The 24,108-nt window shown below is 41.3% G+C and overlaps 2 protein-coding genes across 2 annotated transcripts in view; one reads left to right on the forward strand and one right to left on the reverse strand.

Moving 5' to 3' along the window:
• Positions 1-1,610: 1,610 nt before the first annotated feature.
• Positions 1,611-13,232, reverse strand: cdk4 (cyclin dependent kinase 4). Its single transcript, XM_072451589.1, has 8 exons — positions 13,016-13,232; positions 6,167-6,404; positions 5,370-5,505; positions 4,884-5,051; positions 3,872-3,981; positions 2,729-2,779; positions 2,508-2,643; positions 1,611-1,747 (listed from the first exon to the last, which is right to left on the reverse strand). Exons 2-8 carry the CDS (start codon positions 6,382-6,384, stop codon positions 1,634-1,636), a joined length of 933 nt encoding a protein of 310 aa, XP_072307690.1. The 5' UTR covers positions 6,385-6,404; positions 13,016-13,232; the 3' UTR covers positions 1,611-1,633.
• Positions 13,233-24,085: 10,853 nt separating this feature from the next.
• LOC140365260 (E3 ubiquitin-protein ligase MARCHF9-like) overlaps positions 24,086-24,108 on the forward strand; it is an 8,915-nt gene continuing 8,892 nt past the window's right edge. Inside the window, exon 1 of the mRNA XM_072451591.1 lies at positions 24,086-24,108. This exon is cut by the window's right edge and continues 350 nt beyond it. The gene's annotated coding sequence lies outside the window, so the exon portion shown is untranslated.

The following is a 24,108-nucleotide window of genomic DNA, read 5'->3' on the forward strand; positions in this document are numbered from 1 at the left end:
TCGTAAGTCACAATGATAATGGCTGATCAGTGCACGTTTCTCTTTGAACCCTGAAATACATCCACTCTTGCGTGAACTGGCAACGTTTTCTGCCGTCCATTTACACCAAAGCCCTTCTGTATCGCTTAAGGCCGTGTCAGGAAATGTGAGGTTTTATTGTGCGTTTTATTTTACCTTTAAAACATTAGAATTCGCCGTTCAACTTGGATCGCTGAAAGACGTTGAAAAAGAAGATCGAGCAGCTGGTTTTTGGATGGGCCACTGCGGTGACTTTGTTCAGATACAAACAGTTTATTTTTACTGGCTAAAAAAAAACACTAAGAGGCAGAGCGACGTTAAAGGGATCGGTGTGGATCAAACTGTCCGCTTTGGAGCGATATGGCACGGATTTGGTCAGAACGGGACGGTTTTCGCTGAGAGACCCTAAAAAAACGCGCCGTATTCCACTGAACTACTTCGTCCCTGGTCCCAAGAGTCGCTTTGGTCCACTTTCCAAAAACAGACCTCGTAATCCGCTCAGGTTGGCCCATAAAAATGAAAATAAGGAAGAAAGCAGCTCAGTCATTAAACTAGGAACGCTCTTTTATCTGGCTGTTGTGTTGACGTCAAGCCCCGATTGTAGTAAAGTTGTAGAATAGTTCGCAATTTAACGCCTACACATAAAATAGTAAGTCATTTTGGCAGATTAATAGCGACGGTCTGGATATTGGACGGCGAAAACGCTCTGTTCCCGCCGAGTCGACGCTTTTGCAGACGTTTCCCGGCGAATTACGTGTATTTTAAGCACAACCGAGTCAACGTGCGGTTGTTGACTCGGCGTTACCTCAGAGAAGCCGACCGGGCGTTCAAATACGCTAGCAGGCGGCGCTAGGATAGCCGTAGCATTTAGCCCCTAGCTGTAGTTAGCGTCCATGTATATTTACACACATTTTGGACTATTCCGCCGCGCTCGTCTTCTCCGTGTCGTCTGTAATCGCCGCATTTAAAACCCGACCGCCGCGTTTTCTCCCGCGGTCGTCGGGCAGCGGGTGACGGCGCAGCTCTTCCACATTGAAATAAACAGATTGCCTCCTCCACAAAAGTCTGCATCTTTAGCGAACGCAGGCACAACGTCTGAATTGGACGTCAATAATGCGAGGGGCCTTTTTTTCGTGGCGTTTTTTTTTGTGTGTTCTTCCTGCGTCGGCGCTAATTAACTCCATCAAACGCGCACGTGTTGCGTTCTGACCCAGATCCGAGTCCCAGAGTGCAGCTTTAACTCGGCAGCGCTGACATTAACACGCCGACTTTAATCTGCCTGTACAAATATCAACTTGGATTACGATCTAATAAAACAAAACACCGGGGGGTTTTGTCCTGATAAACTGACCCGATCTTCACCATATCACTCCACGGGAAAGAGCGGCGTCGACCGTTCAACGCCGTCATCGGCCTCGACGGCGACTCGGAAATTCAAATCATTCGTTCTACATTTGGTCCTTGGAGGTTTCTTGAATAATAAAAATCTAATAATAAAAAAAAACAAGGATAACAATCTAAGCGTGTTTAAAAGGCACTGGACTAACAACTCAGCCGACTTCCGCCGCGGCGCGCTAGAAAGGCTGGGTCCGCCGCGGCGCGTCCGGGCGTCCGCTCAGTTCGCAGCGTCCGTCGCCGTTGTCGTCGTCGTCTCGCCGTCCTTGAAATACTGGTGTTCGAGCGCGTTCACCGCCGATATCCGCGCGAAAGAGTCAAAAGTCAACATTTTCTGTGTGGGAAAAGAGGCCGTCAGGTGATTTGTAAAGAAGATTAAAACGTCGACGCCCACGGGTCAGAGGTGAAGCGGGCGGAGCCGGACAGAGCTCTGACGCCGGATGCTTGGGTCAGTTTGGGGTTTGGGTCCAGCGTTTGTGTTTAAATGTCACTAAAACATCTGTGACATCCTGAGAATATATGATTTTACCTTTTGTCTTTGGTGTTTTTATTATTACATTTGTCATTATTGTTCTGTTGGTTCTATATTGTTCGTGTTAGACTGAAGATTTAAGAAGAAAAAAAAGTTTGAATACTGAAATTATGACCTGACTTGACGTTATGTAAAAGTAGAAAAAGATGATTTAATATATTCTTTCTTTGTTTGGACGAGAATTGATCAAAAACAAGAATTGGCTGATTTACTGTAGGAAATATCCAAATGCTGTTTTTAGATTTGCTGCGTTTTAAAAAAAATGTCTATGATTCATTGTATAAAAGTAATACATGAATCACATATTTTTATTCAGAACATATTTGCAGTGGTCTAACATTTTAGCAGGTTTTATGCATAATTAAACCCTTGAATAATAAGACAAAATTATTCACAATACAAGAAAAAACACATTATTTTCTGCAACTATTATTAAATTACCGCAATGTATTTTTTAAGCAATAAAAAACCTGTGATTCAATAAATACAAGACAAATCAGTTTAAGGTCATGCAGGGGCAAACAGAAAAGTTACAGAGTGCGACTTTAGTGCGTAATCTTACAAGTAATAGCTGGACGCCCAGGGAGTCGATCTCCGGGACCACGTCGGTGATCGGCCGAGGAGGAACCGGGCGAAAGTTTTTCCTGGACAGAGTCACGTCAGAAGGCCACTCCTCCTCTGAGGGAAGCCCGATCACGCTGCGCACGGTCAAAAACAGGAATTATTATTATTATCTGCACAAATTCGACTTTTATTTGAAGTTGAATTAAAAAAAAGACTCACTCAAAAATCTTGTTGAGTTGGTCCACTTCAGAATCTCCACAAAACAAAGGCCTTGAAAAACAACGACTGTTTTTAGAGACGACGATGCACAGATGAGCCACTAGAGGGAGCCACGGTGCGCAGTGGAGGTTGGAATTTGAAGCGTTAGGATTAATATCGCCTCAGAAAAATTCATAATAAATATCAGGGGTAAAAAAACTGATAACCCTACCACCTTTTTATTTCTATTGTTAATTCTTATTTTTTTTATTAATCATATAGTTTATTATTATTATTATTTATTTATTTTAATCTTTTTTTTTTTTGTATTTTCTGTATAATTTGTTTGTGTGTTGTATATTGTCATTGTTCGTCTCGCCAAAAAGCAAAAATCAGGGGTAAAAACCCTGATATCTCTACCCTATATTTAGCTTTATTTCTTATTAGTTTTTAATTAATTATATAGTTTATTGTTCATTTATTTCTATTATTGTTTGGTTGTATTTTCTGTATAATTAGTATGTTGCTTTTGTCATTGTTTGTCTCGCTAAAAATAAAAAATATAAATAATAAAATAATAATAATATCAGAGCTCAACAGCCTTGGTCAGGTGATGGATGAGAATTATTAAGTAAAAAAAGACTTTACTTTGTAGTTTAGTCTTTTAACGTGTCATATACATTGTCTCTGTCCTACAATATGTTCAAATATTCCTTTTTTTGATAACATTTAAAAAGGGTGTATGTTTGAAGCAAATATTAGTTTTGCTGATAAAAACTGTGTATTCTTAATTACAAAAACATTACAATGGTCAAGACGGTCAAACAGCTTTTAAAATATAACGTGTCTTTTGTCTGCGATGTCAGTAGAGAATAGAGTTTATACTGTGTCATTTGTGCTGTTTTATTTACGTTTTTGTTTGAATAAAGGTCGCATTTGTTAAGTTTAATGTCATTATATATGTCATTATTATGTTATATCCGTCTATTATACACAGTGTCATTGAAAATCTTCTTACAATCACTAAATAACATGATTATTCTTAAATTACCACGACAAACCTGGTGCTGCTTTTAGCTCGATCGTCAGTAGTTGAAGAAGTCCATTCGAGTTCATTATACAACAATATTACAACTGACGGCGTAATGGGCTCGTTTGACTCACTTTCTCCTGAACATCTCGGCGAAGATGCAGCCGGTGCTCCACACGTCGACGGGCGAAGCGTAGCTGGACTGCAGCAGGACCTCGGGCGGGCGATACCACAGAGTCACCACCTGAAAAGCACCAGCGGCAACGGCGTTTAGACACGGACAAGCTCCATAAGAGACGAGGAGATGAACAAAATCAATCAATCAAAATTAACATCTCCATATTTATTCTGCTGTTGTCGGACATCGTCAGGCGATGTTGTATCAGGAAAGTGTTAAAACGTGTCTTTAAATGTGTTTGTTGAGGTTTGATCATCGAATTAATCACAAGTGCAGAAATATTACCATGAATATATTAATAAACAGTACCGGCCAAACTATGTAAAAAGGTGCGACTTATACTCCGGAGAGACTTATATGTGATATTATTTGTTATATTCACACCAAGAGGGCGCTCTAGGCTCAAAGCGACGCAGAAGAAGAATCTGAACTTCCTCTTCCTCTGGAGTTTGTGGAGTTGTTTAGAAGTGACACAGAGGAAGAAGAATTCAATGGATTTAGTGATTTGGGGTAAAACTGATGCTTTGGTAAACTTGTTAGCATGTTCTTTATGCTATAGTTATCTGAATAACTGTTCATATGTTACGTTAACATACCAGACACTTACCACAGTTCTGTCTGTGCGTCATGTAGCTAAAGGTGTTAGCGTTAGCATACGTACACCTATTCACCATGTTCTCTAATCTGTTATTATTTTAAATTGCATTTCAAGATGAAATGTCTTTTCTTGGTCTTGGATTTTATCAAATACATTTCCCCAAATGCGACTTATATATGTTTTTCTTCTCTATTATGCATTTTTTGGCTGGTGTCTTGACTTTGCGGTTGTGTCATGATAAAATGTACAAAGGTTCCAGAGGTCATTCGCGCCTCTTGTTCTAGTGTTTTGACGGGCGCTTGAGTCAGAATAAACCCGAGTTAGTTTCAAACGCCTGGATAATAAGAGTTGAAGCAGCTCCGCTCGTTACCACGGGGGTGAGGGCCATGTGGCAGCTGTAGATCCGAGCCAGTCCGAAGTCGGCCAGTTTGAGCTGCCCTTGACTCGTGACCAAAATGTTCTCCGGCTTCAGGTCCCGGTGGATCACGCAGTTTGAGTGAAGGAACACCAGGCCGCACAGCAGCTGCCTCATCATGTCCTGCGGAGAGCAACACGGACGCGTTTCAGAGCGGCTACGCGGTAAAAACACACACATTATGCACTTTTATGGACGTTATTGTAGATCATCGCTTCTTATGTGTTCACTGTAAACTGCCATGTTGATTTAAATTCACTTTATAGTCGAAATAATAATATCAAATAGAACTTTTTAGAGCGCTGAACTGTGATCGAATGGAAGGCGTGAAACGTATCGTGCACATCTCAAACCCCTGCACCATAATATGTGCTTTAATACACAGTCACTGACATCCTGAAGGCCCCGACTCTAGTGTCGGTCACTGTGTCGGGGACTTACTTTGACGCGTTCCGGGGACAGTCCAGCAGGGGGCGCTTTCTCCAGGTATGTTTTCAGATCCTGATCCACGTGTTCAAACACTAAGGTGACTTTAGTCTCTTGGTCCGATCTCTGGGTCGCACAGACGTCCATTAGTCTGAAAGAAAACGTTCAAACAGAGTCAGTGAACACACTCGTCTGTGCCATTGGTGTCTGTGCCATCTGTGTCTGTGCCACCTGTGCCATCTGTGTCTGTGCCACCTGTGCCATCTGTGTCTGTGCCGCCTCTGCCATCCTTGTCTGTGCCGCCTGTATCTGTGTTGCCTGTGTCTCTACCGCCTGTGCCATTGGTGTCTGTGTTGCCTGTGTCGGTGCTGTGTCCTTGCCGTATGTGTCCGTGCTGTCTTGTGTCTGTGCCGTCTGTTCCATCTGTGTCTGTGCCGTCTGTTCCATCTGTGTCTGTGCCGTCTGTTCCATCTGTGTCTGTGCCGTCTGTTCCATCTGTGTCTGTGTAGCGGGGGCTTCAGAAGTATCATAATGGTGCAGTGGCTCAGTGGTTAAAGCGTTCACCATAAACCAGACGCTTCCTCCAAACTTGCTTATTCATGACTGTGGCGTGTGAGTGACGGGCGTGTGAGGAGCCGATGGGCCGCCCCAGGGCAGCTGCGGCTACAGAGTGAATGAATAATGCAATGTAAGAGCGTTAAGTGTCTTGAAAGGCACTATACAATACACAAACACACATAAACCTAAGTGCGTCCCCCTCTGTGGGCGTGTCCCTGCCCCCCTCTGTGGGCGTGTCCCTGCCCCTGCCTCACCTGACCACGTTCGGGTGGTCAAACTGCTCGAGCCGCCGCAGCAGGGCCACCTCCCTCACGGTGGAGATGGGCAGTCCGTTCTGATCTGTCTGGACCCGGACGCTCTTCAGGGCCACGAACTCGCCGCTCTCCGTGTCCCGCGCCTTGTACACCGTCCCGTACGCGCCGCCGCCGATCTCTGCCACAGGCTCATAGGGCATCCTGGAGGTCTGGGCCATGACGTGAGCCGACTAAAGGCCTGGGACGCAGAGAGAGACAGAGGGACATCAGAGACGCGTGACACTAGTGGCCGACAGATGAACTGCAACTTACAATCTGAACACAATTCACAAAGGCGAAACACGTAAAGTTTGTTTTTCATCCGTCACTTCATCAATAACTTTATTTGTTTAGTTCTGAATTCACTGTTTGTTTGGTCTTGATTCCTCTTCCTTCTTTTTTCTTCTCCCTCCTTCTTCTTCTCCTTCCTTCTTCCTTCTTCTCTTTCCTTCTTCTCTTTCCTTCTTCTTTCTTCTTTTCCTTCCTTCTTCTTCTCCTTTCTTCTTCTTCTTCTTTGGTGTTTTATGCGGATTGATATCAAAGTGTTACATTAGCGCCACCTACTGTAGCTGTACATCTTAAACTTTAGACTTTATTCTTCCAGACTGCTTAACTCTCTAAATCGCAAATAAAATCTAAACCGCTTGTAAATTTACCCAAATAATAAACGAGTAATTGAAGAAGCAATTAGCTTTAGTATTGATTTGCATCTAAGTTGAACTAAAGAAAACAGCTTGAAAATAGAAGATGGAGCAGAGGAAACAGTGAAAACACAGAAGTCCTCAAGCTAATAATAAAACACACGCATATTAAATCTCCCAATTCTAAGTTCACCGGCTCCAAACAGCTTTTAGCGCGGATCAGAAGTCACAGATTTGACATGGAGGAGACGCGTTTCCTCGTCCCGGATCTCTGGTCGTCAGCGTGTGTTCTGGCTCCACCGCCGCCGCATGAATTAAACATGCGAGTTTGAACCGAGCGACCCGAGCTCGTTAGGGAGGAGCGACCCGAGCTCGTTGAGGAGGATCCGCTGTAACGAGACGGGAGCGGGTTCCGGGGATCAACCGGAGAAGCCGCGCGCAAACTCTGGCCTCATCAGGACCACGCCGGATTGAGAGCGACCACGCCCTAAACTCAAGCGGCTGAATATGACGGACAGTGGGACATGACCGACAGCGGGACATGACGGACAGTGGGACATGACATGACGGACAGTGGGACATGACATGACGGACAGTGGGACATGACGGACAGTGGGACATGACGGACAGTGGGACATGACGGACAGTGGGACATGACATGACGGACAGTGGGACATGACGGACAGTGGGACATGACATGACGGACAGTGGGACATGACGGACGGTGAAGACGTCGCGATTTAACGATTATTTGCGATTATTAATATATTAATATTAATATACAAAGTTCACATATATTAAAAAACAACAATAAAATCCTCCATATTCTCCCCTTCTCTTTATATATATGCAACTTGCTTTATGAAATCAAACTTTCAGAACAACCAAAACCAACCGGCTTAAATCTGCTGCTAAAATCGTCACATTTCTTTTAATTGAACTAAAAACAAAACAGAATTTAGTTTGAAAGGTAATTTTTTTTTCTTCTATAAATTGGATTTTTTTCTAATTAAATTTTCTACTAAAAAATGTCACGTTTATAATTTTCTTGTCTTCACGATTATAAATGTGACCTAAACAATCCCGATTATCGACTAACCTAATAATCTTGACATCCCCAATGGAAAGTGGATAATTTAATCACTGGGCAACTTTATACATATGTTACAGTGCCCCCTACAGGTTGGACTACTAATTGAAGATATTTTGAATTTAGCAAAGAATTATACAAATGTTATCACAGAATAGCACGTTTGTCAGGTTTATAATTTCCCTTCCTGTTTGTAACTGATGACATCACACTAGGAAATTACCCAGAAACTAATGTCACTTTAAAAAAAAAAATATTTACGAGGGCGACTTTACAAAAAAGTTGTTTCTTTCGTGTAAATTGTGCATAAACTTTGACTGGAATGAGTATCTTCTAGTGTGATGTCATTTCCTGTCATTTTCCACAGATTTTTCAACGTTTTCTCCACAAATACCGGCTCGATTGGTGTAAAACTATAATTTATATGTACAACAGGTATAAATACACCAAATAAAGTCAAAATTAGAACATAGTAAAAACCTACCATACGCCCTTTAATGTTCTCTGTATAAGGCATTGATCAGTTCATGTTTCTGAGGCAGCACAATATTAGGCCTATTACTCCCAACAATAACACTAGAAATGCAGCAAAATAAAAGGAGTTTGTATGTTTAATAGTAGCGTATGTTGACCACTGACATATGACAGGTTTTTACGATTTTCACATTTTGACTTAATTTGGCGGGTTTATACTAGTTGTATATATAAATTATAGTTTCAATTGAGCAGGTATTTGTGGAGAAAACGTGGTATAATGTGTAGAAATGACAGGAAGTGACATCACACTAGGGACATCACTTGTTCCAGTTAAAGTTTATGCAGAAGTTACACAAAAGAAACAACTTTTTTTACTCTCTAAACAGTAATTCAACAAAATAAAGTTGCTCTCTTAAATGTGTATTTGTCAAAAAAAGACGACAGAAGAAGTTTTGCCCAGTATTTGCTAGTGTGATGTCATCAATTACAAACAGGAAGTGAAATTATAAACCTAAAAAATGTGCTATTCCTTGAAATTTTTTTGCAATTTTCAAAATATATTTATCTTAACTGCATTTTGATTCATCGAGTCGTCCGACCTGTAGGGGGCGCTTTAAGATCACATCTGATGGATCAAAAACAAGCCCAAACATGATTACGGTAATTATAAGACGGTAAATACATTACTGCACACAGAGATATACACAATACACGCTACAACAAAGACCGTATCGTACTTTAAAAACCCGTATCTTTTTTCTCGTTTGCAATGAACACAGGAATGTGCTACGAGACGCTAGCGAGCAGCAGCTGCCTCCAAAGCTCTGGTGGTCTCGACTCGACTGTGGTCTCGGCCCCGTCTGTGCTCTCCCCAAAATGGCCGCTGCTCACTGGCTCTGACTCAGCTTCACTCCTAATGTAATGTGGAGATGTTTTTTTGAGAACGCTCCGCAAACGACCTCGGAAAAGTCACTTCAGTCCACGTCGATAAGTCGGTAACGAATCATTTGTAGAAACTGTAACGCTCGGGCTGAAGTTTGCAGAGTGAGACGAAGGTGTGAAACGGTTAAAGTTGTTAGTATGAAAACTAAAGCACGGACAACAGACGGACACCGAATGTTATTGAAACGAGCGCCACGGAAACAAATTATATTCTGGATTCAACCCTCGATGACAAAGTGCAGCCTTTTAGAGGGTGTGTGTGTGACATCATCAGAACAATGAACACAAATATGTATTATTGTTGGTTTAGTCCTTCAACATTAATATGTTCGTAAGACGGGTCCAACATTTATATCAGAGTATAAAATAAAAGATATCAGCCCCACCCACAGCTAACTTACAGCTAACTTGTTTTACAGCTCTATGACTCTAGATACGGTCAGTGCTTTAGCTTTGTTAGACATAATACAGTCAGTGCCTTATGCGAGCGAAAAGTACTACAGATCTTAAGATCACCGCTCTCAAGGCGCTCGCGAATTTTTTTTAAGTACTCTTCGTTCGCGGCGCCTATGGCGCTCGCATGGTTTGGCCCACCGCCATCCTTCAACCTCAGCCCAGCGAGAACACTGGATTTCTGACCGACTGGCAGGGCTCTGAGAGACTCTAGCAGGGCTCTGAGTGACTGACAGGACTTTGAGTGACTAGCAGGGCTCTGAGTGACTCTGGCAGGACTTTGAGTGACTCTAGCAGGGCTCTGACTGACTGCGGCAGGGCTCTGAGTGACTCTGGCAGGGCTCGCAGTGACTGGCAGAGCTCTGAGTGACTCTGGCAGGGCTCTCAGTGACTCTGGCAGGACTTTGAGAGACAGTGGCAGGGCTCTGTGTGACTCTGGCAGGGCTCTCAGTATCTCTGGCAGGACTTTGAGTGACTAGCAGGGCTCTGAGTGACTCTGGCAGGGCTCTGAGTGACTCTGGCAGGGCTCTGAGAGACACTGGCAGGGCTCTGAGAGACACTGGCAGGGCTCTGAGAGACTCTGGCAGGGCTCTGAGTGACTCTGGCAGGGCTCTGAGTGACTCTAGCAGGGCTCTGAGTGACTGGCAGGGCTCTGAGTGACTCTAGCAGGGCTCTGAGTAACTCTAGCAGGGCTCTGAGTGACTCTAGCAGGGCTCTGAGTGACTCTAGCAGGGCTCTGAGTGACTGACAGGACTCTGAGTGACTCTAGCAGGGCTCTGAGTGACTGGCAGGGCTCTGAGTGACTCTAGCAGGGCTCTGAGTAACTCTAGCAGGGCTCTGAGTGACTCTAGCAGGGCTCTGAGTGACTCTAGCAGGGCTCTGAGTGACTGACAGGACTTTGAGTGACTCTAGCAGGGCTCTGAATGACTGACAGGACTTTGAGTGACTAGCAGGGCTCTGAGTGACTCTGGCAGGGCTCTGAGTGACTCTGGCAGGACTTTGAGTGACTCTAGCGGGGCTCTGACTGACTGCGGCAGGGCTCTGAGTGACTCTGGCAGGGCTCTCAGTGACTGGCAGAGCTCTGAGTGACCGGCAGGGCTCTCAGTGACTCTGGCAGGACTTTGAGAGACAGTGGCAGGGCTCTGTGTGACTCTGGCAGGGCTCTCAGTGTCTCTGGTAGGACTTTGAGTGACTAGCAGGGCTCTGAGTGACTCTGGCAGGGCTCTGAGAGACTCTGGCAGGGCTCTGAGTGACTCTGGCAGGGCTCTGAGTGACTCTGGCAGGGCTCCGAGAGACTCTGGCAGGGCTCTGAGTGACTCTGGCAGGGCTATGTGACTATGGCAGTGCTCTGTGTGACTATGGCAGTGCTCTGTGTGACTATGGCAGTGCTCTGTGTGACTATGGCAGTGCTCTGAGAGACTATGGCAGGGCTCTGAGTGACTCTGGCAGGGCTCTGAGTGACTCTGGCAGTGTTGCGTCCCTTTGGCCGCAGCTGCAGAGCTTATATAACTGTCAGTAGTGCATCTGCTGCAGAACACGTTTAGAACCTTGTCTCCTGCAACGTCATCCTCAGTGTTTTTAACGTGTTAAACAAACAGTGCCAGGGAAGCACGTTGTCATGGAAATAGCTGATCCACTCGCGCGGCTGCGTTTTGGGTGAATTATGAGCGTTGAACAAAGACTGAACAGTAAAGTAAATATGAATAAATGTAGAGCGTAAACGTCACAGTTATGCCATGTATTAATACTGTTACAGATATAAAGGCTTATTATGACAAAGCATTAAAAACGAGCCAAAAAGAAGTACGTCATAGAACAGGAAGGAACTGTAAAAAAACAGAACCAAGTGCGGAAATATTATAATGTTCCTTGTTTGAAAGAGAACACAACAATTATTATCATTTTATTCTCGCTCTTTTGGAGAGTTTAACTACAAACACAACACACACATTGTTCAACCACAGTGAGGCAACTGCCATTGTGCCCTTAGGCAAGACACTTCACCCAACATGACTGTTTGAATGTAGCCGATGGCACAGATTGGCAGTCTCGCTTGAGCCAGTCTGCCCCAGGACGGCTGTGGCTACAATAGAACTTAACTAGAGAATGAAGAAAACAATGGGAAGCGGCTTGAGTGTATTATTATTACTATTATTATTATTTATTATATGTACAACTATAATAACTCAAATGTGAAAATTATCTATGGAAAAATCATTCTGTCTTCTTTTTAAATAAATGTAACTTTAACAAGAAAAGAGAAATTTAAGTGTGAAAAATGTCCTTGATTTTTCTTAGATTTTTTTTTTAGTACTTTAACAAACTAATTAATGTTTTAAGACAATTGCATACCATTAGATCCAGCATGCAGCGTGCCAAACAGCTCAGTATAAAGAGTACTGCTGTTGCACATGCAGTAACTGTGCGAATACATTGTAGTACTTGTATTATAACAAGACCAGTGGCATTTTATACGAGTGGAACTGGCGCTTTTAAGTCGGCAAGTGACAAAAGCCCTTTAAGTGATGAATGCAAAAAATGCCAAGAATGTCGCAGCTTTCTAATAAAGCCGCGGCACTGCGCCCACTGTAAACACGCGGGGAACTGGATGCGCCCGTCATTCACTTTCCACGCGCGTAATCTCGCACTGCGCGTTTACTTTCGACCCGTCGCCGCGGCGGACACCCCCCCTGACGGCCTCACAGGAAGTAGTCCACGACCCGAGACCTCCCCGAAGCATCCCCGACTTCCTCCCGCGGAACAAAAGTGCCACAAAAACACCCCCTGCGCCAGAACAACTTTACGCGCACGTTAATAGCGCGTTTACCGTAACTTTACACGGCGGCGTTACGCGTCCGAGCGCCAGGTCCTTTCACAGTAAAAGCTCGAATAAAAGAAGTGGCAGGAGGGGGAAGCGTGGGCGGAACAGCCAGGCCACACACAGACCCGAACGACACGTGGTCCTCCTCCATAGCGTCCTTTGTTAATTAAACTACAGCAAAAAGTGGATCAACTGCGGGCCGCGCACGCGGGATCGGCCCGAACGCGCGTTTGGCGTGTCGAAATGGCGTGCGCGATCAGCCCGCGCCGCGAGGATCGCACGGTTTTAGCGCGTGCCTTCTTTGCCCCGCAGCCGTCCCTGCGACACCGTCCGCGGGTGATTAGTTTGTGATTCATGTACAGTGTTGATAAGCCAGGGCCACTCACCTCGTGCGCCGCGTCTGGAGCAGGTGAGAGCAGCAAACTTCATGGAAAACGCATGCTTCACGGGAATGCCACGTAACGATGTCGGGGTCGACGTGCGTGGAAGGCGGTCTCGGGCCCGTGGAGGACTTAAAAGTGCGTGAATGTGGATGCGGCGCGGCGCTACGAGGCTTTGCAGCGGTACTTTTCTCCCGCAGTTCGCAGTGTTTTGGGCTCGTCGCTTCCTGTTGCTTCTGGAGCCTGTTGAACGGGGCGGCGCTTATAGAGCCGCAGCACGCGCTCTAATAGGCTCCTATAAGTCACAGTAACGACTTATTCACGAGTTATAAGTAGTTATTACATTTGTGTTCGCGGAAAGAGTTTACATGAAGAGCGCGAGGCCAGAGATGTGTGTCCAGCAGAAGTCACAGTCCAGGGAGTCTCTTTGGTTTGGTGCAAGTCTGAAACAAATGAATAATAGGCAAAAAAGAAGAAGAAGAAGCACACATACTTGCAGAAATTAAAATAAAATAGGATACATGAATTAGGCTATTTTAACTGCCAAAAAAAATCGACTAAAATGTACAATAAACGACAAAACCGAACCAGAATTTTTTTAATGCCAGTGAAAGGAGCAAAGTTCACAAACTAGGACATTTCCAATAGCAATTAATAATAAGAGTTTTGAAAAATATTTATAAATGATAAAGCATGCATAGCAAGCATGCTATAAAACTATAAGGCATGAGCAGTACAATGTGTAACAGGCTTTTATTAATAAAGGAATAAGTTATTTATTAGTTATAACATTTACATGAACAGAAATTGGTCAAAACATGTATAATTTCAAAATGTTTCACTCACAATCAAACATCATTCACGATCAAGGACATTGGTTTGGTGCAAGCCTGAAACAAATGAATACTAGGCAAAAAAGAAGAAATTAAAATAAAATAGGCTCAGTATACGATGAAGTAGGCTATTTTAACTGCCAAAAAAATCAACTAAAATGCACAATAAAGGACAAAACCGAATCAGAAAAATGTTTAATGCCAGTGAAAGGAGCAAAGTTCACAAACTAGGACATTTCCAATAGCAATTAATAATAAGAGTTTTGAAAAATATATATATAAATGATAAAGCATGCATAAAATAAGACTTTGATTGACTATAAAATTAAATATAAGGCATGAGCAGTACAATGTGTAATAGGCTTTTATTAATAAGGGAATAAGTTATTTATTAGTTATAACATTTACATGAACAGAACTAGTTTCCATTTTGGTCAAAACATGTATAATTTCACAATTATTCTCTCACAATCAAACATCATTCACGATCAAGGACGTTGCTTTGGTTTTGGTGCCTGAAACATAAATAAATTATATAAATAAATAAAAAATAGGCCATAAATATTTACTGAATAAATTAGATAAGAGTTATTTAGTCAACATCAACAGAAATAGTTTACTTTTTGAGAAAGTAAAATGTATTTCCAACAGAATTCACAATCAAGGGAATTGCCTCATGTTGGTCTGAAACATAAATAAGTCATGGCTCCTGTAACCGTGGCTACTGCAACTCCTGCTCCACATCCTCCGAATCACCACTGAACTGGGCTGAACAGCAGTTTCTACGCAGCTCTTTTGACTTGGAACAATATTCAAAACTCCAGATTTCTCATTAAAATGCTCTCTTTAAAATAGTTTAATTGAAATATCCAGATTTTATTCTTAACACTGATATTTTACATGTTTTAGACGTTTTAGTCTTGGCCAGGCCCTCTTTTCTGGTCAAATACAGGTAAAAAAAATCACACATGCAATAAATAGGCGTGAAAAAGAAGAAGGAGCAAATATGCAGAAATTAAAATAAAATAGGCAAAATTGAAATCAAATATAAAGTCGGCCATTTTAACTAATAAAAACAGGCCTAAAATCTAAAGAACAAAATCAGAAAAAGGTTTATTGCCATTGAAAGTGAACACAATTCACAAACTATGAATTATCCACGTCAAAGTCATGCTATTGGCTAAAAAAATAAAATAAAAAATAATAATAGTAGCAGTAAACAAATTAAATATGAACAATGACAAAATAAAATAATGCATAAAATAAGACTTTGACTAAATATAAAAACTGAATATAAGGCATGAGCAGCACACTCTGTAATAGGCTTTTATTAACAAGGGAGCAAGTTATTTATTAGTTATAACATTTGCATTAACGGAAATAGTTCATAAATAATAATAAATTAATTAGAAAGTGCCTGAAATTTAGAGCCAACAGAATTAAAACAGAATGAAATTGCTTTGCTTTTGTACAAGACTGAAACATAAATAAAGAATAAACAAAAAGTCAAGTAGGATTTTTAGTTATTGTTAAAAAAAAACTAAAATTCGAATGAAATGTACAATAAATGACAAAAATCAAAACCCAATTTATTTTATTGCCATTGAAAGTAACACAAGTCATATAAATACAAACAGTATTCATTAGTTATAAATACTTAATCTTTTACAAATTTTAATGTTTTTTTTAATCGTAGAAAAAGCTTCAGTTGTAGTCATCTGGACTCAGTTAGAATCCAAAATTAAATAGAACTTTATTGATTTCACAGATTCAGAGTCTTGACACCCTTTGTTAAACACAAATTATATCTCAATATTTATTAATTACATGGGTCCCTGGTTATATATGACAAAAAAAAGTAAAACATCCGTTGATCTATTAAAAGTGCATTATTTACATAATGTAGAATTTTAAATTGACCCTTTGATGTAACAAATATTTTCTTGTTGAACTAATTAATTATACATTAACTGTTACAAATTAAATGTTTTTAGTTCGACCCATTTATACATATCATTATGAACAATGAAGAATATTTAGATGTAACTGATAAATATATAAAGTATGAGTGTAAATGAGGTGTTGGGAAGGAGACCCAAAAGGACCTCTGAAAGGATTGTATAATTCCTGAATATATAATCCTCAATCTTCCCAGGTTACCAGGTTCCTAGGTTGTACTTAATGTGTACTATAGTAAACTCTTTGTACTTGTACTTAATGTGTACTATTGTAAACTCCTTGTACTTGTACTTAATGTGTACTATAGTAAACTCCTTGTACTTGTGCTTAATGTGTACTATTGTAAACTCCTTGTACTTGTACTTAATGTGTACCATTGTAAACTCCTTGTACTTGTACTTAATGTGTACTATAGTAAACTCCTTGTACTTGTACTTCATGTGTACTGTAGTAAACTCCTTGTACTTGTACTTAATGTGTACTATAGTAAACTCCTTGTTCTTGTACTTAATGTGTACTATAGTAAACTCCTTGTACTTAATGTGTACTATAGTAAACTCCTTGTACTTGTACTTCATGTGTACTGTAGTAAACTCCTTGTACTTGTACTTAATGTGTACTATAGTAAACTCCTTGTACTTGTACTTAATGTGTACTATAGTAAACTCTGTGTACTTGTACTTAATGTGTACTATAGTAAACTCCTTGTACTTGTACTTAATGTGTACTATAGTAAACTCCTTGTACTTGTACTTAATGTGTACTATAGTAAACTCCTTGTACTTGTACTTAATGTGTACTATAGTAAACTCCTTGTACTTGTACTTCATGTGTACTATAGTAAACTCCTTGTACTTGTACTTAATGTGTACTATAGTAAACTCCTTGTACTTAATGTGTACAATAGTAAACTCCTTGTACTTGTACTTCATGTGTACTGTAGTAAACTCCTTGTACTTGTACTTAATGTGTACTATAGTAAACTTCTTGTACTTGTACTTAATGTGTACTATAGTAAACTCTGTGTACTTGTACTTAATGTGTACTATAGTAAACTCCTTGTACTTGTACCTAATGTGTACTATAGTAAACTCCTTGTACTTGTACTTAATGTGTACTATAGTAAACTCCTTGTACTTGTACTTAATGTGTACTATAGTAAACTCCTTGTACTTGTATTTCATGTGTACTATAGTAAACTCCTTGTACTTGTACTTCATGTGTACTATAGTAAACTCCTTGTACTTGTACTTCATGTGTACTATAGTAAACTCCTTGTACTTGTACTTCATGTGTACCATAGTAAACTCCTTGTACTTGTACCTAATGTGTACTATAGTAAACTCCTTGTACTTGTACTTAAAGTGTACTACAGTAAACTCCTTGTACTTGTACCTAATGTGTACTATAGTAAACTCCTTGTACTTGTACTTAATGTGTACTATAGTAAACTCCTTGTACTTAATGTGTACTATAGTAAACTTCTTGTACTTGTACTTAATGTGTACTATAGTAAACTCTGTGTACTTGTACTTAATGTGTACTATAGTAAACTCCTTGTACTTGTACTTAATGTGTACTATAGTAAACTCCTTGTACTTCTACTTAATGTGTATTATAGTAAACTCCTTGTACTTGTACTTAATGTGTACTATAGTAAACTCCTTGTACTTGTACTTAATGTGTACTATAGTAAACTCCTTGTACTTGTATTTCATGTGTACTATAGTAAACTCCTTGTACTTGTACTTCATGTGTACTATAGTAAACTCCTTGTACTTGTACTTCATGTGTACTATAGTAAACTCCTTGTACTTGTACTTCATGTGTACTATAGTAAACTCCTTGTACTTGTACTTAATGTGTACTATAGTAAACTCCTTGTACTTGTACTTAATGTGTACTATAGTAAACTCCTTGTACTTGTGCTTAATGTGTACATAGTAAACTCCTTGTACTTGTACTTCATGTGTACTATAGTAAACTCCTTGTACTTGTACTTAATGTGTACTATAGTAAACTCCTTGTACTTGTGCTTAATGTGTACATAGTAAACTCCTTGTACTTGTACTTCATGTGTACATAGTAAACTCCTTGTACTTGTACTTAATGTGTACTATAGTAAACTCCTTGTACTTGTACTTAATGTGTACTATAGTAAACTCCTTGTACTTGTGCTTAATGTGTACATAGTAAACTCCTTGTACTTGTACTTCATGTGTACTATAGTAAACTCCTTGTACTTGTGCTTAATGTGTACTATAGTAAACTCCTTGTACTTGTACTTCATGTGTACTAAAAAACAGTAAATAAATAATACATTTATTATTTAAAACTGTAAATAAGATAGAAAATATAATAAGATAAATAATCTAAAACAATTATGAATGGCTATAAACAATAAATAGGATAAAACTGTAAAAGATAAAAAAGAATAAAAGAAGTTTGTGGATCCAGTTTTAAACAGATAATTCTCTGGTTCAACAGTTGTGGGTTTGTATATTTATGTTATAGTTTTAAACGCTCCATCTGACCACATCATTCCATTTCAACCGATTAAAATCAAGACACAAATAATATTTGTATCTTGATTTTAATGTTGTTTATAACGAGCAGTGACGTGTCACCCAGTTGCATTTACTAGTTTCCAGAGAGCTTTACTCACAGTTAAGTAAATCTAATAAAGACTAATAAAGTAAACATAAAGACAAAATCTATATGTTTACAATATTAAATTATTTGAATATTGTTTCTGCCGCTCTTTCACCTATAATTATAGTTTTTGTATTTTCTTTTGTTACTTTTACACTGACTCTGACTTCCATAAGTACGTGTTTAATTACTGTACATTTTATTTTTTACCACTGCTACTTACTACAACTTGATTAGTATTATTTTTGGAAGTACCAGTACATGCTTTTATTACCAGACACAGTAATGGTATGAAAGTTTTGGAAGTATATGTCCTTTTCCTGTCCAGCTGCTGCCGGAGGGACGAGTCTGACCCGAACACGGTGAAGTGTGACAAAATAAAACAACATTAGTGTCTTAAAAATGCATCTGCCTCGAGCAAAACTCACCACCAGGTTTCACCGTTTGGAGAGAAAAAGCACCAGGAATTTGACCTGTTTTTTGCCTTTGAACGTGAGTCAAATTCAAATGTGTGTATTTTATTACAAGATGATTTCAGTTATTTATGTGTTTATTTATTGTGGTTTGAACACCGTGACTAATTATTTGACACTAATTTCATGATCAATAAATACTGTAAACAAACTTTATTTTTTATGCAAGAAAAATAAACACTTTCTAAATATCTTTTCTGGCGAGAGTCCACTTCTTTTTTTATTTCTGGTGGTGTTGTCCGAGTGTTTCCATGGAGATAGTAGATTAATGTTATACATAAACAAAACAAAATGCAGGATATAGATATGGAAATCGACAGCAGGAGCACAGTCCTCTGCTGAAGAATACTTTTACTATCAACAGTATTTATATTTAAGTTCTGTGTCTGCTCATTGCTTTTCACATGTTGTCTTCTTCTTCTTCTTCTTCTTCTTCTTCTTCTTCTTCTTCTTCTTCTTCTTCTTCTTCTTCTTCTTCTTCTTCTTCTTCTTCTTCTTCTTCTTCTTCTTCTTCTTCTTCTTCTTCTTCTTCTTCTTCTTCTTCTTCTTCTTCTTCTTCTTCTTCTCGTGGAGTGGTTCTGCTTCAGACACTGATCCAGACCTGTGGATCATCTGCCTGGAGGAACTGTGTCTAGATGAACCTCCCTCCTCACTCATCATCTACAAATGGAAGTCCGTCCTCTGCGTCTGAGGGAGCTGGATCTCTCCTTAACTGTGGAACTCCTCCAGCTCTCCACTTCCTCCCGACAGTGAGGCTCTAAGGACAGTGAGGCTCTAAGGACAGTGAGGCTCTAAGGACAGGGGAGACTCTAAGGACAGGGGAGGATCTAAGGACAGGGGAGGCTCTAAGGACAGGGGAGGCTCTAAGGACAGGGGAGGATCTAAGGACAGGGGAGGATCTGAGGACAGGGGAGGCTCTAAGGACAGTGAGGCTCTAAGGACAGGGGAGGCTCTAAGCACAGTTGAGGCTCTAAGCACAGTTGAGGCTCTAAGCACAGGGGAGGATCTAAGGACAGGGGAGGCTCTAAGCACAGGGGAGGCTCTAAGCACAGGGGAGGATCTAAGGACAGGGGAGGATCTAAGGACGGGAGGCTCTAAGGACAGGTGAGGCTCTAAGCACAGGGGAGGCTCTAAGGACAGGGGAGGCTCTAAGGACAGAGGAGACTCTAAGGACAGGGGAGGCTCTAAGGACAGGGGAGGCTCTAAGCACAGGGGAGGCTCTAAGGACAGCGAAGCTCTAAGGACAGTGAGGTTCTAAGGACAGGGGAGGCTCTAAGGACAGGGGAGGCTCTAAGCACAGGGGATGCTCTAAGGACAGGGGAGGATCTAAGGACAGGAGAGGCTCTAAGGACAGTGAGGCTCTAAGCACAGGGGAGGCTCTGATCACAGGGGAGGCTCTAAGGACAGGGGAGGATCTAAGGACAGGGGAGGATCTAAGGACAGGAGAAGCTCTAAGGACTGTGAGGTTCTAAGCACAGGGGAGGCCCTAAGCACAGGGGAGGCCCTAAGCACAGGGGAGGCCCTAAGCACAGGGGAGGTTAGGCCATGACATGTCACGAAATTAATATCTGTGTTGTTTTCCTGTGTGCAGATGATATAAGAATATGGGGTCCTTAGGGAGAGTGAGGGTGTTTGTCCACTGTGCACGAGTGAATAAACACCCTCACTCTCCCTAGACAAGACTGTTCTGTCCCTAGCTGACATTACAATTACAGAGTCTGCCTTTTATAGGCGGCACAGACATTTGACACGCAGGCACATAAATCACTATCAGAATTGGCTCCAAAACAGATAGATCAAAACATCACGGGTGTGACGTTCGAGCTCTCTCTTCAGAGTTTAATCAGAGATGTTTTCCACACAGAATCAGGTCCTGACGCATTAATTGGCCTTAACCTGGCTGATTAAGAGGCTCCGGACTGTATATAATCAGTATAATCAGGACCCCATATTCTTATATCATCTGCACACAGGAAAACAACACAGATATTAATTCATGGCATGTCATGGCCTAAAAAAATATCAGAATGACATGACATGACCCATTTCTTCCATTACAAGGCTCTAAGGACAGGGGCTCTAAGGACAGGGGAGACTCTAAGCACAGGGGAGGCTCTAAGGACAGGGGAGGTTCTAAGGACAGTGAGGCTCTAAGGACAGGGGAGGCTCTAAGGACAGGGGAGGTTCTAAGGACAGTGAGGCTCTAAGGACAGTGAGGCTCTAAGGACAGGGGAGGCTCTAAGGACAGGGGAGGTTCTAAGGACAGTGAGGCTCTAAGGACAGTGAGGCTCTAAGGACAGGGGAGGCTCTAAGGACAGGGGAGGTTCTAAGGACAGTGAGGCTCTAAGGCTCTAAGGACATAGGAGGCTCTAAGGATAGGGAAGGCTCTAAGAACAGGGGAGGGTCTAAGGACAGTGAGGCTCTAAGGCTCTAAGGACAGTGAGGCTCTAAGGACAGGGGAGGCTCTAAGGACAGGGGAGGTTCTTAGGACAGTGAGGCTCTAAGGCTCTAAGGACAGTGAGGCTCTAAGGACAGGGGAGGCTCTAAGGACAGGGGAGGTTCTTAGGACAGTGAGGCTCTAAGGCTCTAAGGACAGGGGAGGCTCTAAGGATAGGGAAGGCTCTAAGGACAGGGGAGGGTCTAAGCTGGGACATTATCCATATGAACATTATTATCTGTTTTGGACGTCACAAAAATAAATGGAATTTACATTCCATTTATTATGATTGATGAGTGCAGTAGTTCCCACTGTGAGATGATTTAAAGATAGGAATAAAAATATTATCACATTGTATTTAATGTATCTTTAATTTACCACAGTATCCCAGGGAAACAGGGTCTAATGACACAATCATCTTTTACAGTAAACAACATTCAATCTGATTGTTTTGCACGTTAAAATTATTACAGCTGCAAATCTTATTTCACTGTCGAGGTCCTGAGTCTATTGGGGTTCCACAAACTCCACAAACAATAACACAAACTCCACAAACAATAACACAAACTCCACAAACAATAACACAAACTCCACAAACAATAACACAAACACATTTATAGAAGTTTCAACTGCGTGAATTTGATGTGATTTTCAAAAGGGAAATATTTGAATCATTCAGACCTGATTGGTTTCTTATCCAGAATTGTTATGGATCTTTTATAAATCAGAGCTGCAGCAGGAACCACAGAGTCGGCTCATAGTCCCTGTTCAGTCTGAATGTTTTTGATTTGACAGATTTGAGTTGTGAATCAAGTACAAGCCCCAAGTATTTAATTTTCGAGACCTGCTCAACAATTCTGTCCATTTATCTTCAGATTTAGATGTTCGGATGGACTTGTTCCTCGAGGCAAAGCAAAACCTCTGCAGACGTAAAAAGAGAAGTTCAGTGGATTTGATCAACGAGGGACTGAATAATGTATTTGACAAGCAAACAGAAACTTTATTTATATATTTTTAAGTATTATTTGCCCCTCAGTAGGCTTTATTAGACAGGGCAGTGCAGCGTGAACTAGAGACAAGACAGTGACAATGACATTCAGCAAACTCTCAGACCAGAAGCAGACTTCATTCCATTGTGACTCCATCAAAGTGTACCTTCTACTTCGTGTATCAAACCAAATTATGAAATATCTGAATAGACTCTCGGCCTGGCACAGAACTCTACTGAAGGTGGGGAAGTATTTTTGTAGCCACAGCTACCTTGGAACGAACACAAACCTTACCTTGTTGTAAACTGGACTTTATGGCATTTATTTTCCTTCAAGAAACACTGAATACATCTTCTTCTTTTAGTTTTAACACTATCGCGGTCACAAATATCTTTGATTGAATAACTAGACAAGAAAATTTTATATATTTGTTTTTTATTTACTCAACACTACAGGCAAAGATACAAACTGATACCGAACAGTCTTTAGAGCAGATGTTAAAAATATAAAACATGTGACATAAACGGTCAATATGATGGGTTTTATAATGGGCTTGGCCAATAGGCTACGTCAGAATAAGACCACGTGGTAATAACAGAATGAATGAACCAAAACTGAATATTGAGAATCGAAATCACAGCAACAAGACACTCTGAACGCTCATCATCACCGCACAGTCACAGATGTCAAATCACTAAATAAACACGTATTAATCAGGCCTATTCAATGCTGCTTTTAATTCGATTTTTTAAATTCGGTTTAATATTTTGAGTCCAGCCTTCATTCGAACAACTGTGAAAAAAACCTTTGAGCTGGTGAAGCAGAAGAAAAAAACAACTAAAACATATAATACCTGAATACATTATGCAAATTCTCACAAATCTCCAACACATTATGATAAACCGACTGATCATGCGCGCGCGAGCCTCATCCACAGCCTCAAAAACAGTCGCTGCTGATTCTTCTCACGCCCCGTTTCTCATCCCCTTCGCCGCGCGCGCGCACACACCCCGGGCACGGCGATTTTTCCCACAAAAACACGAGTTAAAATTTCACGTTTTGAGACGCCGAGGCGCGCGAACACGTGGTCCGGCTCTTTACGTCACGCGTTTATCTCCACCAGCATCAGCACCTTGGACAGCAGCAGCAGCAGCATCAGCAGCAGCAGCGCGTGCCAAAAGGACGCGCCGCACTGGCCCCGCTCCTCGCCGCGTCTCCACATTAATCACAACTTCCTGGCACAAACTAAAACAAAGAAACAGACATTTTTTCACGCGCGGGGAAGAGAAAAGAGAAGCTTGTCCACTGAATCTTTTATTTTTTTTATTTTTTTCGTCGTCTCAGATGTTTTTGACAACTCGGAATTACGCACGATCGGACTGTACCGTCGCGCAAAACGACTCCAGTTACGTTTTGGCACGCGACGAATCCCGAAACGACGGGTTTGGACGCGGTTTGGTGTGAAAGGAACGACGGGTGCCACCGCGAGACAACAAAGGCGCATTTTTTTTTGGCACGCGTTGTTTTTGCCTCTTGTCATTCGCAGGTGCGGCGGAAGCGACCAACGATTTCAAAGACACTGGACGTTGTTGTTTATTTATTTTCATCCTATTTCTATTGTTTGCCTCTCATTCGTGCATGTCATTGTTTTACGCGCGTCGTCCCCGCGTGCGTTCCGCTTGGTCCCGGTGAACTCCCCCCCCCTCCGCGCGCGCGCTTAAACTCGGCGAAGGATGGAGCAGTCGCGTTCGGATGG

Source organism: Eucyclogobius newberryi, unplaced genomic scaffold, assembly GCF_026437365.1.
Source record: "Eucyclogobius newberryi isolate DKJ021-1_F unplaced genomic scaffold, fEucNew1.0.hap1 SCAF_19, whole genome shotgun sequence".
Classification (NCBI taxonomy): Eukaryota; Metazoa; Chordata; class Actinopteri; order Gobiiformes; family Gobiidae; genus Eucyclogobius; species Eucyclogobius newberryi.

Excerpts from the sequence above, each read along its gene's own strand:
- cdk4 (XM_072451589.1), bottom strand. The coding sequence starts at position 6,384 with ATGGCCCAGACCTCCAGGATGCCCTATGAGCCTGTGGCAGAGATCGGC. Across the intron at positions 3,982-4,883 it reads ACATGGCCCTCACCCCCGTG|GTGGTGACTCTGTGGTATCG; the intron begins GTAACGAGCGGA and ends GGTGCTTTTCAG. Across the intron at positions 1,748-2,507 it reads TGGGCGTCCAGCTATTACTT|AAAATGTTGACTTTTGACTC; the intron begins GTAAGATTACGC and ends TTTCCCACACAG.